The sequence below is a fragment of the Pelobates fuscus genome, chromosome 8, assembly GCF_036172605.1.
Source record: "Pelobates fuscus isolate aPelFus1 chromosome 8, aPelFus1.pri, whole genome shotgun sequence".
NCBI classification, from domain to species: Eukaryota; Metazoa; Chordata; class Amphibia; order Anura; family Pelobatidae; genus Pelobates; species Pelobates fuscus.
This window is the reverse complement of record NC_086324.1, coordinates 73,924,527-73,942,969: the sequence shown is the minus strand read 5'-3', so window position 1 is coordinate 73,942,969 and position 18,443 is coordinate 73,924,527. Positions and strand designations below refer to the sequence as shown.

The 18,443-nt window shown below is 39.9% G+C and overlaps 1 protein-coding gene across 2 annotated transcripts in view; it reads left to right on the top strand.

The window, feature by feature from the left end:
• The window catches only part of COL18A1 (collagen type XVIII alpha 1 chain), a 161,555-nt gene that overhangs the window by 80,733 nt on the left and 62,379 nt on the right, over positions 1-18,443 (top strand). For both annotated transcript variants that reach the window (XM_063430060.1, XM_063430059.1), the window contains one exon: positions 12,197-12,741. In XM_063430060.1, the coding sequence (XP_063286130.1) occupies positions 12,197-12,741 (545 nt within the window). The remainder of the gene's footprint in view (positions 1-12,196; positions 12,742-18,443) is intronic.

The window sequence follows — 18,443 nt, the reverse complement described above, 5'->3', positions numbered from 1 at the left end:
ATACAAATAATGTTCCTGACCATTTACGTAACCCCAATAAGTCTGACCAGAGCTTCGAGCTCCCTGTACATTTTGGGATAGATGTCACTGATGGTCCTCTAGCTGCTAATACACACGCAACTAGTTTAGAAGGGAATTTTACCACCAGTACATCTGAAGTTGATTTACTAACCAGTACTAAGGCTTCTACTGCAGCTTTTACAAATAATCACACAAAGACTGCTTTTTCTTTGCCCAAATTGACTGCACCAAATGTTCACTGCTTGCCTGTCCCCACCAATCTCCTCTTCTGTCACAAATTGGGAATTGACAATTTTATGCTACCAAATTATCTGAATCATAGCAGTGTGGTGGAAATTAAGGCCGCTTTGCATGATTGGGAGGGGCTTCTTAAATCTGAGTGTCACCGCTATATGGAATCGTTTCTGTGTTTACTGCTGGTTCCAAGGTGCAGCACTTCTTCTCTAGTGTCACCTCCGGTTCCATGCCGAGGGTTCTGTAAAGCCATACAAGATGCCTGCTGGAATCTTCTTGGGGAGACACATCTCCCTGTGTCATGTGACTCTCTTCCTGAGGAGAATTCTGAGGTTTCTTGTGTATATATTCATTATTACATAGGTTCAGACTCAAATGAAATCTCTCTTTCTTCAGAGAGGAAAGGTAAGTGCTTCTACTAAAGTCCATTGTTGGCAGAGCGCATTTGTGAAAGGTAATTTGTTACGGTTTTATTTACACAGCCAAGGTATTTTTGGGGGCACTCTGTACTAATGGGTACTAGCACCTCTTTTAAAGCTTATGGACAATGTTTCATTGCACATTCACTTATAATTATCATTGTTAAACAGTGAGTTCAAAATAATAATGAGGAGGGGAGATGCATTAATAGGAGCAAATTGGTTTTACAGCACCATTTATAATAGCAAGCATCATTACAGCAATGTGCCCCCTATTCTTAAATTACACTTAAAAAGAGTGTTGTTCTATAACTCCCATCCACTTTTGGCTGGTTAAGTATGATGGAAATTACAGATCGATGCTGGCTTAGCATGATGAGAGTTACATTTCAGGCTGGCTGAGTAAAATGGGAGAGTCATCTCACATACATGTACAACAGATTTTGATTGCCTTCAAGTCCCAGAATTATTTGAATGCAACTGGTAGCCAATAAATCATTAGGGTTGCAGCTCAGCAATGTCTAGAGCATTAGTAGGCAACCTGTGCCACTCCAGGTCTTGTGGACTATATCTCCCCTGATACAATGCCAGCATTATGGCCGTGAAAGAATTATGGGAGATGTAGTCCATATCATCTGGAGTGCCAAAGGTTGCCTACCTTTGGTGTAGAAGACAGAGTTCAAGATGATTACCCTAAACTAATGTGGGTAGTCCTGCTACTTTAAATCCCCATAACCATCTAGCAACATTTAAAAATGTCCTGGACACCGTTACGAATGCGGACTTGCTGAGAAAACACTTGGCATATTCCGTGTATTTAACATATACTCCATTCGCCAGCATAATAGCGTTTTGGAGCCTTCGTCCTCCAAAGAAAACACAAGTGGCATTAATGCAAAAAAAAAAATCTGCAGCATGGGTTACAATTGCTTTGAATAGATGTACAGCAGAGGTGATAAAGGCAAGTACACTAGACAAATGGCAGAATGCCAGGGTTATGGCTATTCTGAGTCAGAGATAAAATTAACATTTTAAATGATACATTTTTGATGGGGAATGGAAAAGTCAGATTACCCTTGTGGGTTTTGTCAACTCTTAATTTATCTCTATTTCCATTGTTTGTAGTGTTCCAGTAAAAAAAAACATTAGCACAAATGGCAGTTGCCCAGCTGTGCTATAGTATCCCACCCAACCATTAAATATCTAGTTTGGGTATTACGTTTTTGTGCAGTACTGTGTAAATATCTGTTTCCTGCATCCATTACTTTATAGTTGCACAAATTACCACTTACATGGCTTTCTTAGAACCGGGAAATCCAGGTTCAGATCCTAGTCACACCGCAAGACATCTAATGATATATATCCGCCTAGCTCAAACTCCTGATAGATTGTAAGCTCATTTGAGCAGGGTCTTATTCACCTCTCAATAACCACTTTTTATAATTAAAGGATCGTGGAATATGATGGTGCTATATGGTAATAATAAATCACCTTAAATTACTTTGGCTAGTGATCAAAATCTTTACCCTGCAGATCCCTACCTCCTGAACTGTGAATTTAACCATGTTCCTTGTCCACAAGTCAATAATTGCAAGGGGGAAGAGTTGATATTTTTATATGAATGTTTTATGAAGAATTTATTTAACTTCCAAGGGTTTCAGAAAGCAAAAAGGTAAGAAGACGGTAAAAGGGGGTTCAGAATAAACCACAGATAGGTGATATCTATTTACATGTACTACCTAGTGAAGCCATATAGGCATCCCAAGGCACTCAGAATGTGTGAGCCCAGTACCTTTGACAGGTGAGTCATGTCTCCATAGTATGGTTCAAGGTCAGGGATCTGAGGATATCCGTAATGGTAAGGTTCATGATGGATTTCCAATTTCTAGCTGCATTATAACATAAAGGTTCAAGACGTGATAGGAGGGCTTGTGGAGTGAGTTGGATAGTCTTATTCAGTAATATTTGGCAGCATATTTGTGCTCAGAGGAAGTGTCCTCTGGTTGGGCAATGCGGCCACTTGTGTGAGACATGGCCTGATATTTGAAACTGCAGTGATTGTTACCTCTCTTTATGATAATGCAAGAAAAATAACTATTCTGCAGTATCTTCTTGATTATACCTTTTCATTTTGGCGTTTGTCTCTTCTTTGACCTCTGAATAAGTTATAAACAAAATAAGATAAAGCTGTACTTATAAAAGGGAGGCAGGATTCATAATTATGTTACTGACATCTACTCTGCCCTGTGATGCTCAGTAATTATAACAAACAAAACTTTTCTCCTAATATTGTATTGTTTGTATCGTGTCCCTGTCCCTAGCTCTACATAGGGCCCTGTTATCCCCAGGTTTTACTCAGCTTTTTCTAGCGCCGAGGCTACCTCGGCACTGTTCGCCTCCTCGTCTTACACAACATCATGGAGGACGCATGGCCTCCTCCATGATGGTCCAATCCAATGCTCCTAAGAGAGGTGTGTTATGCATGGCATGGCAAGTGCTGTACATGCTAAAACTTCCCCATAGGAAAGCATAGTCAATGCTTTCCTATGGGTGCTTGCTTGGTGTCACGTTAGCAAGTTTAAGTCAGTACAGTGAAAGTGCCATTGTCATAGTGACCACCACAAGAAATGGGCTTAAAGGAGCACAAAAGTGGGCCATACCACCTTAACTTAATAATGTGGTCTGGTTTAGAGTTACTGTCCCCATAACAATACAATTTAAAACTTCAGTATTCACATTACAGGGTTAAGTCCTCCTCTAGTGACCGTCAGTATGAGACGTATATGAAGCACTTCCACTGTCCTGACTGAGGTAAAAGTTATTCATGTGATGCAGGAACCCCATAAAAAGTATTGATATAATGCTTTCCTATGAAAAAGTTTGAAAGCGTGCATGTGCACTGTGATGGGCCAATACGATGCTACTCTGAGGAGAATTATATTGGCCCATCACAGTGCTCCGAGGTGAGCAGCACCAAGAAAGCCTCAGTGCTGGAACAAGGTGAGTAAAAAAGGATTTTTTATATGTTTTTTGCTAAACGGGTGAGGGGGGGGGGAGGGGGTCTACTACTAGAGACAGGCACACTATAAGTTTAAGAATACTGATTTGTGTTAGTAATGTTATAGGGTTCCTTTAACCCCGCAGTGTAAACTTTGCAGTTTCTAAATAATTGCAGGGTGAAAAGGACAGGGACACTGCACCCAGACCACATCATTGAGATGAAGTTGTCTGGGTGACTATAGTGTCCCTTTAACTCATGTACAGATCTTGTAACTGTAGGTGTGCTATAAATAAAATATTCTTCCACCTCGCCTGGCGGTAACATTATTTCTGTTTTCAGATAATGAGCACTTCTACGGAGCAGCTGAACTCCGGTGCTTTTTATTTTGCCTAGTTGGCGTTTAATTAAAGGGATCTTTAAATGACCTTGAAGCTGCATAAATCCACATCTGCCAAACTCTCTGTTTAACTTTTCAAATAACATGTCTTTTAGAAGGTTACATGTTTTTGTTCCTCTGATAAGAGCTCATCTAGCTATGTATTACTAGCCTAATACATGTTTTATCTGTTTTGACAGTTGAAGATGAAAAGTAAGCACTGCTTCTAGGCAGCATGTTATATAAACAGATGAGGGAGATAAACGTAGAGTAAAGAACTCTAAAAGGGATAGGTAAGGGATCAGATGCCGCAGCTGTTGTGGACTACATGTCATATTATATTCCACAAGAGGGAATAGGGGTCACCTATCTGTGTGTCAAACTAATATTACGAATATGTAATACTTGAGTGCAGCTCCAAAGTATTTTTTTTTTTTACTATTTATTGAGATGAGTTCAATATACAGACAGATAAAACAGGAATGTACCAGGGACGTTCAAAACAATAAGCAGGGATGACATCCATTATATGTTGCAAATACGTCAGATATATCAGTGTAAAATAATGTGCATTAAACGGAATACAGAACTGAGAGATCAGCAAGTTATTTCCACTAAACAGAAAAAAATAGAAAGTCAGCAGAATAAGCATGTAATTGTGGTTAACAGATTCAGCCCTTTTTTAAGTATGGAGGTATTGGTTGCTTAACCCCTTAAGGACCAAACTTCTGGAATAAAAGGGAATCATGACATGCCACACATGTCATGTGTCCTTAAGGGGTTAAAGGGACACTGTAGGCACCCAAACCACTTCAGCTAATTGAAGTTGTCTGGGTGCTGTGTCCCTATTGCCCGTAGTGCTGCAATGTAAAACATTGCAGTTCCAGAAAAACTACAATGTTTACATTGCAGCCTGTACGTCTGCCCTCAGTGACTGTGTACCAGACAGCCACTACCTTTGGTCCGTTATACAACGTTGGACGTCCTCACGCTCTGCATGAGGACCTCCAGCGTCAGATTTTCCCCATAGGAAATCATCAAATAATCCTTTCCTATGGGGAAATCCTAATGCGGGGGAGGCCATTGAGACGCATGCACATTAGTTCTGCCCCGGCGGCTGACGTCAGCAGGGGAGGAGCATGGGCGGAGCCTGACCCAGCACAGAGGGACATCAGTGCTAGATTCAGGTGAGTGACTGAAGGGGATCAGCCCCGGGGGAGTGGGGGACACGAGGGAGAGGGGCTGAGTGCCAGGAAAATGTTTGTTTGTTTTTTCCAGGCACTATAGGGGCTGAGTGCCAGGAAAATGTTTGTTTGTTTTTTCCAGGCACTATAGGATCCTTTTAAAGGGAAACTATAGTGCCAGGAAAACATAGTTCCCTATCGTGCTCCTTTCGCATAATGCCTATATGTAATACATGCTTGTCAAAATGAATTATAATAATATCATATTAATTATATATTAGTTAGGTTATTTCAGCTTACTAGTGCAGCCTGTGAATATACCATTTATATTTTTGGAAAGAGCCCTTCTTGCTTGTTCTGCCGCCTTGCTGTTATTTGTATATATATTTACTTTTAAGCCATGAAGGCTCCTATACAGTATGGGAGGAGGTGACACCTTCTATAGTTCCTTTGTGCAAGTCTGTCACAATACCTGTTCCTTGTGGCGCCATGCAATCACAGAAATTATGTCTCTTCTGTGTACATATATTTATTCCTCATGCTACAGCCCTGTTGCCCTTGTCAATTAGATTCCCCCCACAAATGTTTAAAAAAACAAACAAAACAAATTAAAAATTACTAATTACTCTCTTTTTTTCCAGTGCTGAGTCTCCCACGACGTTGTCACAACCTCCTCTTCAGGTTGCGTCATTGTGAATGTAGGCGCATGCAGGGCACTTAATGCACCTACGATTCTTTATTATGTTATTATTTATATAGCGCCAACAAATTCCGGGAGTACGGACAAAAGATAGACGTAAGTCTTCAGCAGACAGTCAGGGCCTAGACGGGACATACTTGTGTATTAGGGAGGATAGATAGGTGTAGAGATTTAAAAGCAAAAAAACAAAATTTTAAATTGAGCCCTATATCTTACAGGAAGACAATGTAGGGACTGACAGAAGGGTAAGGCGTGGGAGGTGCGGGCGGACTGGAAGATGAACTTGTTGTCGATGATGCTCTATGGCGTCCCTGATGGCAGTGTGTATGCGCGCGTGACATCATGGCATGTTATTATATGAGATTTAGGAAGTAAGCTTGAAGCCACGCTTTCAAGTATTCTAATTTGTTTAATATTGTTTTTTCAGGGTAGGACAGAGTAGCCAGCACTGAAGGCACTATAACAACTTCAATAAGATGAAGTTGTTAAAGTGCCTATAATGTTCCTTTAATAGATATTTCAGAACCACTACTGTTTGTTTGTTCACTAAGCAGTGAACTGTGATGAATTATGAAGCGTAATTTGTAAATACATGCCTTAATGGCTTCTTCACGTGTGTGTTTTATTTTAAAGCTTAATTTGTCATCCACCACATTCCTGCTGTCTCTGACTCTTCTCCACACGGTCTTTTTCTATGTTTGTATACCATTAGAACCTTCCAATATCCATCTTTTCAAGAGTAGTCTGTAGATCTTTGATGTTATCAAGGTATTCTCACTCGTCCAGTTAATTCATCCTGTGCAAAATGGAAACTGTGCTTTCATAGGACTCTTCTACCTCCCCACCTGAATGATTCTAAATAACCTTAGACACAAGCATACCTGAGAGGTGAAAGGGCATCCTTTACATACATACAATATGGTCTCTATAGGAACGTTCCCTCCTACCCAATGTTTAATCTACTCACATTCCACACATTGAATCAATTTATTAGCTAAATAATGACTTGTGACTATATTTATTAGCTAAATAGACTTGTGAGTTGACTAGTTTGTAACATTTAGTGTAAAATAGTTGCATGGACGATCATGTTCAGTTTATGTCATGTTGGAGATGTTTATCAAAGTTTCGAGTGTAAAGTTTAATTATAATGCTTTTGTTTATATATTATCAGCAGGTAGATAGTTCAGTACTTTTGTAAAAGGGATTCTATAGTGTAAGGAGTACAAATCTGTATTCCTTTACACTATAGTTTCCGCTGTCCTCTCCCCCATTGTCGTGGTCCCCCACCGCCGGGCATGGAAAGGGTTTAAAAAAAATAATATTTTTTTTTACACTTACCCGATTCCAACCACTAGGAAGTGCCTTTAGTGGCTGTCTGATTGACAGCCACTGGAGGCAGTCTTATTCCTGCAATGTAATTATTAGGTTTCTTAAAAACTGCAATGATTTACATTGCAGGACTAAGGGGGTCAGGAACAGTGCATCCAGACCACTACAATGAGCTGAAGTGGTCTGGGTGCCTACAGCGTCCCTTTAAGCTGTTGACAGGAATTTCCTTGTTTTGTAAAATGTTCCTGCTGTTTGACTTCCAAAGTCTCCCCACCCTTCACACTATCTGACTGAGCTGGATTGCTGACCTGACTGAGGGCTGGCAATTTCTTGGTTTGTATGCTCTGTTGGTTGTGTGCTACAGTTTATCTGTGTATTTCCATCACGCGTTGGAGATACAGTGTCCAGCTGCAAACACTTGCTCCCATACAGAAATGCTCTGCCTTCGCAGCCAGGGCAGCTGTTGCTTCTTCTCAGTGGCAATTAGTTCAGTTACTGAACCAGTTCGCTATGCATAATGCGTTTTACCCATGAGTATAAATTGCTGATATTGCTGGCATTCATATATCACGTCTGTGCAGCAAAAGCTTCATTGTCTTAACATCTTGTAATCGGCGTGCAGTAAAACACTTTCCCAGCATTTATTCTCATTAACAAAGAATGAAAGGCTTTCTTTAGTCCTTTACAGTAGTAATATCTATATCTACATTTTATACTCAAATACCATGTCTTGCAAACAAAATCAGCAAAAACGTCTCTGTCATTGTTTATAAAAGCTTAATAATATGCAATATTATCAATTAAAAATAGGCAGCTGTGATGAAAATGGATACTAATACCTAAAATTGTAAGTATTTTTTTTTTTTTTTTTTGCCAAAGTAGCTCGGTATTCTAATATTAGTATTTTTTTTAATTTTTTTTAGATCTCCACTGTGTTTTTCCACATTTTCTCTGTAATCATTTCTCTGCTTGCCATGAAATATCATTACTATTGGACAACCCACATGTTCAACAGGGTAGGCACATTAATGAAGGCTTATTGGAAGCAGGAAAAAAAAATATTTTTGCCAAATGCCTTTGGTTGCCACAAATTTTGTATTATTGTGTTTCTGTTTCCAATAAGCCTTTATTGATATGCCTACCCTGATGAATCTGTGGATTCTCAACTATTGCTACTGACTTTGGTAGTGGCGGTCCTCTATCACAGTAGCTAGACTGGTTTCTAAACACATTTATTGTAGTTTAAAGACAAATTACTGTTAGTATTATTGATGTGGAGCACTGTTATACACCCATACCAGGCACGCCAACAATAGAAAAGACGGACAGAGGGAATTGTGACCAGACACAAGAACTACTGGCTTTGAAGAGGTTAAAGTGGCTTTTTCGTCTGAATTGAATAAAGCTGCCTGGTATTTGTTTAGATTTTGCTAACTTTTACCTCCTGTATTTTGCATTGTTGGGGACTTCTACAATCATTTCTCATTATCGTGCACAATGGAATTCTAGGAGACAATCAAAATTCACAGAATCCAATTCGCTGCTTATATCCCCCCACACCCTCCTTTTTCTTTTTTTGCCATCATATGATCATCGTCTTTGCATCTTTTTAATCAGTAAATGCCACGGAAGAATTTTCAGATCATAGATCCACTTAAAATACTTATGGCCAGAATGTTAACCAGTTTATTGCCAAAGTAACCTAACAGAGGTTTGATAGACTTTTAAAATATCATTGTTGTGAACAGTTGCAGGATCAATTCATTCAGAAAATATCCACTTACAACTATAAAACGTATTTTTGGGCAAAACGATCTCAGTGAATGAGACATATTCAAGGGAGTGGTGGGCAGGGAGGTTGTGATTCTTAGTGTTGCAACTGTTAACAATTTGTTATGAACCCACTCTGAAAGCAGATGTTTTACTTATGAAATATACTGCAACCACACAAATGGTAATATATTCAGTTTTCCACAGATCTTGGATCTTTTAAGTTCCCATATGATTCTAAACCCCATTCCAGAAAGTCATGCCATGAGTTTTTAGTCTTTGCTGGGATGAGAATTGACGTATTCCGGGTGTGAGTTTCTTGTGATCTTAAAATTACAAACACAACTATTTGCCAAAGTTTCTTTATATCCATATAAAACAGAGTTTAAAGTCTAATCATTGGTAAATAAAAACAGCAGACCTCATTGAAACGGTGTAAATACAATTTATGTAGGGTCGGAATTCATAGTTTACTAAGAAGTAACTTGGCCAATCAGGAGCCTCTCGTTTTTATAAACATATACATGCAATTGAGATATCAGTGGGTAATGCCAATTAGCTTTTAACATTGCACAAAATTAGCAATTATACACTGTTTTCAAGTTGTAATTCCTATTTTATTCTGTTCCCAGTTCACTCAAATGTACCTATATTTATATTATGTGTTTTTTTTTACAAGGAATTTTTATGATGGAGAAAATGTAGTCAAGCCAGTTCATTTCAAGGAAAAGGGGTCTGTCCGAACACAATTTCAGTCACTTCTATATCCATTGTTCAATATGCTCTACCATACTAATACCCAGTGGATTTGCCTGGACAGGCAAGATTAATAAATAAAAAGTGAGCACTTTCTGGTTCCATCCATACATCGACCATTTTCACCAGAATATATGCATGGGTTTCCTTACTGGGTGGTGCTGTTGGCTATCAGAATATACACAGCTCTGTCCCAGAAGTAATTACAACCATCGTCAGTGAGTTAGCAGCAATTAATGTCTCGAGGCTGAGATTGGAAAGAATCGTACAAATAATTAGAATGTAAACAAAAATGGCTGCTATATGTTTTCTACCAGTTGTGACATGGTTTTAATTGGTGCATAATATTTATGTAAGATAAAATCTCACTGCATTGTAGTGGTTATGGTGCCAGGAGTGCTAACGTGCCCCCCAATCTAAGTACTCAAATCATCTTAAAATAATTGAATTTCTTATCTATGGTCCACCAGGCACCACTCCCCACCTCCTCTCAGCTATCAGGAGAGCCAAAAACCCAATGCTAGGAGCTTGCGTTCCGTGTTGTCTCTTTGACTGAGAGCCACTGCAGGTCTTAGCTTCCGTTTCTTCTAAAGGCTGTAGTGGTGGTGGGGATGGGCACCAGACGATCCTAAGGTTAAAAGTCAAATTGTTCTAAAACTGTTTGACTACTTACATTGGGTTAGAGAACGATAACCACTAGCTTATGATGTAGTGGTTATGGTGCTTCAATTGTTCCTTTAAACCTTGGCTGGGCAAAAGGTAGATTTTACAGCGGGTGTGAAATTACTATTCATATATACAGACTTGCGGCCACACCATCTTCATGCTTCTGCGCTATGTGGCTCATTGCGCTTCAGTAACCAGAAGCCATGTAAGTGCTGTATTCTTCATCATGTGTGAGAGTACAACACTGAATTCTATGAAGGATCCCGCAAGATCCTACATAGTCAGAGCCTGAATCCTAAAATCGTCATTTGTGATGGGTTCTGGGATTGGACAAAAGCTGACTTTTGTCAACCTCAGGCTTTACCGTGAGACAAAATAGTTCCTTATCTATGGATTGCGTTGGGATTTCCATTAAATTCCAGCTTTGCCAATATCGGTATTTTATAAAGAATATTTCTATATGAAGTACTGAAAAGTGACAGATCTGCTTTAAGACTATTACAAGCCCTTAGAAGTGAATGCTTTAAATATTCAGTTGTCTGCAAATGTATTTCCATGTTCTTAGATACTCGCACAGCGGAATTATTTGTGCTTCTTATCAAAAGTGATTGATTACTTTTTTTTCCCAGTGTCAAACCTGATTGTACAAGTTCCCATTGACAGATATGCCTCAGAAAGCAAAAATGTTCAGCTTGAATGCTGGAGACTATACTAAGATTAGCTAAAAGCAAGACCAAAATGGATCAGTGGCACCTAACAGTGGACCTACTGATTATTGACTGAAGCTGATGGGAACATGTTTGAGAATTGCAGAATGTGTTGAGGAATAATAATATGATGCCAGATCCCTAAGTGCGCATCTGACTAAATAAAAGACGCTTTGTACACAGCTGAGTACTAGTCAGATTTACATTCTGAAGTGTGCAGAACTACAGCTGTTCCACTTATCTGAAGAATTTTCCCATGAAGGTCCTATAAGTAGCGTATCTCCAGAGACAAATGGAGAAATGCAGGATGAGTTCACAGTGGAAAGTGACAGTTATAGCTAGTTTTGCTACTACTGCAGTTTTTGAATTAGCCATGTCAGTCAAGGTAACATTTGGAAAACTGCTTGTAGAAAGTTTATTTTTTTAATATTTTTATTTTTCTTCTGTTTCTAATAGACAGGTTCTGGATAGTGTGATGCAGCATCTCTTTCTCTGCATATTGAAAACTCTATAACTATGTCTATATATAGGCATTCTATGGTCACCCTGTACTAGTGGTTCCTGAACTAGTCCTCAAGGCATATTAGCAGTGCTGGATTTGTCAGTTTTTCCATAGGAATCAAGGTGGAAAATGCGTAACTGTGGCTTTTCCAATGTGATCTGTTCCTTTACACCATTTACTTCTCCCAACTATTTTGTGTCTTTGCATAGAAACAAAGAAACTTGAAAAAGACCCTGATTGGGTCGAAACATTGATGATTTCTGCTCTAATAAATCTGATTATCTTGGTTTCACCTTGAGTGCCTGAACCACAGTTTATTCTTTATATCTGTAAAGTGAGGCTTGCTCATATTAGTTTATACGCAGTAGAATGAAAGTTATTCACATTTGTAATAAAAATATTTTTTTTCCTCCATGAATGGAACTATCTTTCCTAGACAGGTGGACGAGCAGCACGAGGGTCATTCAGAGTAAATTTGATAGGCACAAAAATGTTTTCTAATAGAGCTTTGTTTTTTTTATTTTTCAGATAGGTCAAGTATTGAAGTCGGCCTTTTGCAACTTATTGGAGATCCCCCACCAGAACAGATCACCAGAATTTACGGGCCTGATAAGACTCCTGGCTATGTATTCGGAGAGGATGCCAACACAGGGCAGGTGGCCCAGTATCATCTTCCAAGTCCCATGTTTAGAGATTTTTCAATTATTTTCCACATACAACCATCCACTAACAAGGCAGGAATGTTGTTTTCCATAACTGATGCCTCTCAGTCCATTGTGTACATCGGGGTGAAGTTGTCAGAGGTTAAAAATGGCAAGCAGCAGATCATATTTTACTACACAGAACCTGGTTCACTGGCGTCCTATGCTGCCGCCACCTTCAATATCCCATCCCTGGTGAACCGCTGGACACGCTTTGCAATTAGTGTGGAGGATGAAGAGGTTGTGCTATTTCTGGATTGCGATGAACTTGAAAGAGTGAGGTTTGAGAGGTCACCTGATGAGATGGAACTGGAAGACGGGTCCGGGCTCTTTGTTGCTCAGGCAGGAGGTGCAGACCCAGACCGCTACCAGGTAAAGGATTTATTAGGGATATTACCCCACAGATAGCTGTGAATCACTAGTATCTGCTTCAACTTTGAGCCAAACAGAGAAAAGTACGACTTATTATGCTTTGGCTCAAAAGAGGTAGTTCCACTAATTATTCTTTAGTCACAGATGACTTTCAACCAAATTGAGTTACTTGTTCATTTGTTCTGTGTGGGTGGCAAATATTTCTTGCACCACCAAGTAAAGCACATCTTTTCAGTTTTTGTTTTGCCTATGCATAGGCCATGGGTTACTATGAAGATTAATATTTCAAATGTAAGATCTTGAGGGTCCTCGAATGCACAATGTAGAGTTCACACAAAAGAAAAAAAATATTTAGTCACTTAAGGAACAGTCCTATACTTATATATAGTGGCATGAATTATCAGGAAAACTATGTCACTTTTTCAGTTCAAACTTCACTATGGCCACCTTTAACGATGGCATATCGCTGTGTATATATATAGTTAATACATTGCTAAATACAAATACACACACCATTAAAGCCATAAGACTTGCTTTTCCCACAGAAATCTCACTTTAACAGTGCTCTCACTACTGCAAGGGATTCTGGGTAGACATATGCAAATGAGCTCAACAAAGAACCAGGGCGGGGCCTTATTGGTGTGCGAGCTGTGCGGCCGACACAGCTTGCACATGGCCAGAATTAAAGTTTGTGCACCTGCTACCCGGGTGGAGGATTTCATTTTTCTCCACCCAGGACAAGCCAACAAAAATGTTGGTGCTGCTTACCAAGTGGCGGGGCAGGGCTAAACAGCGGGGACGAAGCAAAGCGTGCCCAGAAGCTGGTGCTGCACAGGTAGGGGGAAGCAAGAAGGAGTCCCTGCTTCCCCAACAACTCAATGAGCTGCAACTGCCTCCTCTCCTTCCTTACAGCTCATTATGGAGAAAGGTAACTTTCCATGTGTGTGACTGTCTTCTCTGTGTGTGACTGTCTCAACTGTGTGTGGCTGTCTGCCTGTGTGTGTGACTGTCTCTTCTGTGTGTGACTGTCTGCCTGTGTGTGACTGTAACTGTGTGTGTTTGTGTGTGTGTGTGTGTGTGTGTGTGACTGTCTGCCTGTGTGTGACTGTAAATATGTGTGTGTGTCTGCCTCTCTGTGTGACTGTAACTGTGTGTGACAGTCTGCCTGTGTGTGTGTGACTGTAACTCTGTGTGTGTCTGTCTGCGTGCGCGCCTGTGTGTGACTGTCTGCATGACTGTGACTGTAACTGTGTGTGTGTGACTTTCTGCATCTATGCATGTAACTGTGTATGTCTGACTGTAACTGTGTTTTACTGACTGCCTATGTGTGACTGTCTGCCTGTGTGTGTGACTCCCGGTGTGTATTGCTGTGTGTATGACTGTCCCCTATACAAACAGTAAAACCCTATACACACACACACAAACACACACTACACATGGATTGGGGGGGTAGGCACTGTCAAGATTTTTCGCACAGGGCGCCTAGAGGCCTAAAAGCAAGTCTTATGGCTTGCCTGGTGTATGTATTTGTGTTTAACTTTAGATTAACTATCCACTTATTTCAGGTGGAAGGGGTTTTCATCCACACTTTTTCCCCACCACAACTTATTTGGTATGTACTTAACAAGTAACGCCAAGCCTCCATAGCAAGCCAGTAACCTATCTCGTGCTGATGAGTTGAAATAACAACGAAACAGCTGTCCATGAGTGGTTCACTGGCATTGCACCTCTTCCTAAGTTGTGTTTCAAAGCAGTTGTATACAGTAGACACATACTGCAAGGAATCCATGTGCAAAGTGGAATTATGAGGCAAAAATGTGGTTCTTTGTTGAGCTCATTTGCATACGCCTACCCAGAATCCCTTGCAGTAGTCAGAGCACTGGTAAAGTGAGATTTCTGTGGGAAAAGCAAGTCGTCTGGCTTGACTGGTGTCTGTATTTGTTTTTAACATTGCATTAACTCTATATATATATATATAAATATATACACACACACATACAGCTTTTGGATTCATTCAGATCCTATTATTTTTTTTAAATTTGTGGCCTATGAATATTCTAGATCGTGCATTGTAAAAGATCGGAACGCAAAAAGCACTGATTTAATCTGGATACCGAATGCATCCGGTCTGTTGTTGCAGTTTCACACGGTTTTGCGAAATTTGGTTTTAGTAAATAGAAAATTCGCCTTTTGTGGTCGTAATTTGCCTATTTTCAGCAGATTGTGTCCATCTAGTGAATTACCCTGTAAGTCAACCACTGACTATAAGTTATAATAACGATAAAAAAGTTTTAAAAAAATATGCTATTTCTATAAAGCACAGTTGAAAATTACTGGTATTGATCTTCTACACAAAAAAAGAGCACTTTTGGTTTGATATTGTAATGAAGATAGATTTAGCACTTGAGATAATCCTGTCCAGGGATGCACGCTTTATTTGTGGCAGGGCAGCTGACCCTCTAAGTTTACAAATATATATTTAAAAAAATGGGTGTTAGTAACATCTAATCAACAGAATATACCAGTGAAAGCTGAATGCTTTAATTATATATAATGCAGATTGTTAGAATGTTTAAGGATGTCATATAGAGATCTGTCAGTCTGCATGTTGTCATTAGTGACCATGGTAAAAGTCACAACTCCACCACATCCACCACTGGGAGGAGGTATACAGTGCATGTGTTTATAATCTTTTTTTTATTTTTATCGTTAATTACATTTCCCCTTTTTTTCCTTCTTAATTTACTGTGTTTTGTCCTTTGTGTCTCATTTTTGGCTTTTTACATTGGTATCCTGGGGGTGTCTCTACATGGCTTCTGACTAATGTTCTTGGAATCTGCTCTTTGCAATATGTGAACAAAGTGTTCATTTTTTTCCACTGCGAATTAAGAAGAAGCTTAGACAAAGGGGAAATTGAGTTTTGAGAATGGATGGGTCTGGGTAAGATAGTTGCTGTTGGGGGGTTGGTTGTAAGGGATATTTAACAACTGAGGGCATGGCAAGTCAGATGGTTTATTTGACTTCAAGCAGAGACATGTTCTTGCCAACAGGATAAGAGGGTCAGAATGGCTGCCCTTACATGCCACACAGTACACAATAAGTGTTCGAGTATACACAAACCGTCCGTATGTGCTTAATGGGTTTGAAGATTTTATTTTTAATGGTTTAAGGAAACAACTTAATCTTTGTTAATCTATCCAGATAAACTATGGATAAATATTAGTATTTGTAGAGCCACTTTAAAAGCTTTTAAGAAAGGTTAGTATTACATAATTCTAGAATTTCAATCTATCCTGTCAAAATGTAGGAAGCGTTTTTGACCAAAATCTTTAAAACGAAGTATTTCAGTTACACATTAGAATCCTTCCAATAAACAGGCCTATTATATAGAATAAACTTAGCCAACAATTGTCTCTACAGCTGCTAGTGCTCTGCATCGTAGGTTGGTTTTCATGCATGCAGGTTACTGACATTCATGGGAGATGATAAACTACTGGAAATTAAAGGAAAACTTAACTTGCTAGGATTTTTAATATTATGCTAATACATTCCTAAATTCAATGTATTTGTGAGGTATTAAAAAAATAACATTAAATGTAGAAATCCAGACCTCTTTATACTGTAACTAGGTGCCTCCATCTTAACGTCCTGTCTTTCATTATCATGAGCGCTGTCCTTTGCTGCTCACAGTCAGTATAGAGAAAGCAAACGGAGAAGAGAAATTAAACACTATTTCTCCTCTTCATTTGCAATGTTTGTCTGGCTTTGCCTTGGCTGAACTGGACTATGATGTAATTTGCTAAATCTTTAAAGGGACACTATAGGCACTCAGACATCTTCAGTTTATTGACCAATTCCCACTTAGTCCTGCAATGTAAATAATTGCAGTTTAGAGACTAAGATTGCCTCTTGTGGCTGTCAATCAGGCAGCCACTAGAGGCACTTCCACGCTCTACATGAGGACATCAAGCATCAGTAAAATCTCCATAGGAAACCAGAGTGCCTTACGCGATCGCCGCAGATGCGTATTACCCTCCCCGCCCCTTCCTCCCCCAGTCGGATAAAGACAGAGTGCCGAGGGAGATGGGTGCTGGAATCGTATAAGTATTAGAAGGGTTTTTGTTGTTTTTAGCTCTAACAATGTGGCGGGTGGGGGGTGGGGCATGGGGGGGAGGGGAACTATAGTGTAAGGAATACAACTTTGTATTCTTTATTAATTTTATAAATGTATAATTTTATACATTTTCTCATGAAAATTTACAGGTGGTTTTGTTTTTCAATGTTTTATTTAATGGTGAAAATTCCATTAAATTCCAGAGATGTGGCAGTCCTCCTTTAACTTGTGTTGGGTGAATTGTTTAAAAGTAGTGCTAGGTTTAATTTGGGGGCTGCGACCACTAAAGAGTAGAATGCTTAGTTACAGTAGTCTTGCCTCACACAAACAAGTGCAAGCTTTTAGCAGCAAAAAAATAAAACAGAACAGTTATACCATGGGGCTTATGAAGAAAGTGGGGTAGCAGTAGAGACGTGGCAACCATTTCCCTCTTCTCTTCTCTTCTCTCCTCTTTTTGTTTCCAAATAAACTAATCAGTGGCAAAAAAACAAACAAACAAAAATCACTTGGACATTTTTTTTCTGTTGGTGCTCCTTAGTTTTATCACTCTTCACTTTTCCTTGTGTTTTCTCTCAATTACAAGGTTTGATATGATTGCACCAAAGATACTTTGAACACCCTGCTGTGCTGTAAGCATACCTTCCAATATTTGAAACTTTCACTTTAGGGGTGTGAGTGGGGGTGTGGCCAGGGGCGGGGCTGCTCTGAGAATTTTTAGGTGACTTATAACAACTAAAATGTAATTTAAAACAAGAAGAATGTATCTTATTTACACAGCCTGATTTCTAAACAAATTTGTTGGAGTTTAAAGGGACACTATAGTCACCCAGACCACTTCAGCTCAATGAAGTGGTCTGGGTGCCAGGTCCCTCAGGTTTTAACCCTTCAAATGCAAACACAGCAGTTTCAGAGAAACTGCTATGTGTACATTGCAGGGTTAAAGGGACACTCCAGTGCCAGGAAAACAAACCGTTTTCTTGGCACTGCAGGTCCCCTCTCCCTCCTACCCCCCCCCCCCCCCCCATCCCAGGTTGCTGAAGGGGTTTAAACCCCTTCAGTGACTTAACAGAGTCCAACGCCGATGTCCCTCGGCGCTGGTCCAGGGTCCGCCCACGCTTCTCCCCCGCTGACGTCATCCGGCAGGGGAGACCGATTGCACATGCGCGGCCGGCGGCGGGGTGAAACCTAATGCGCATGCGTTGCAATGTCGCGCACACACATTAGACCTCCCCATAGGAAAGCATTGAAAAATGCTTTCAATGCTTCCCTATTGGGTTTTTAGGGAGGCTGGAGGTCCTCATATAGTGTGAGGACGTACAGCGACGCTATAGCACAGAAATTCTGTGCTATGAACCAGGAAGTGCCCTCTGGTGGCTAACCCTGCAAGGTAAATATTGCATATTATGCCTCCATCACGCAGAGCGTCCATAGGAAAAATGCTTTCCTATGGACACTTTGAATGCGCGCACTATCTTACTTTTAAACATTTCAAACAGATAAAGACAGACGCTTTAATTTTAGAGGGGGGATGTCCATGGGGTGGGGATGTTGGAGAAATTTTAGGTGGCTTACTAATTACAATGCATGC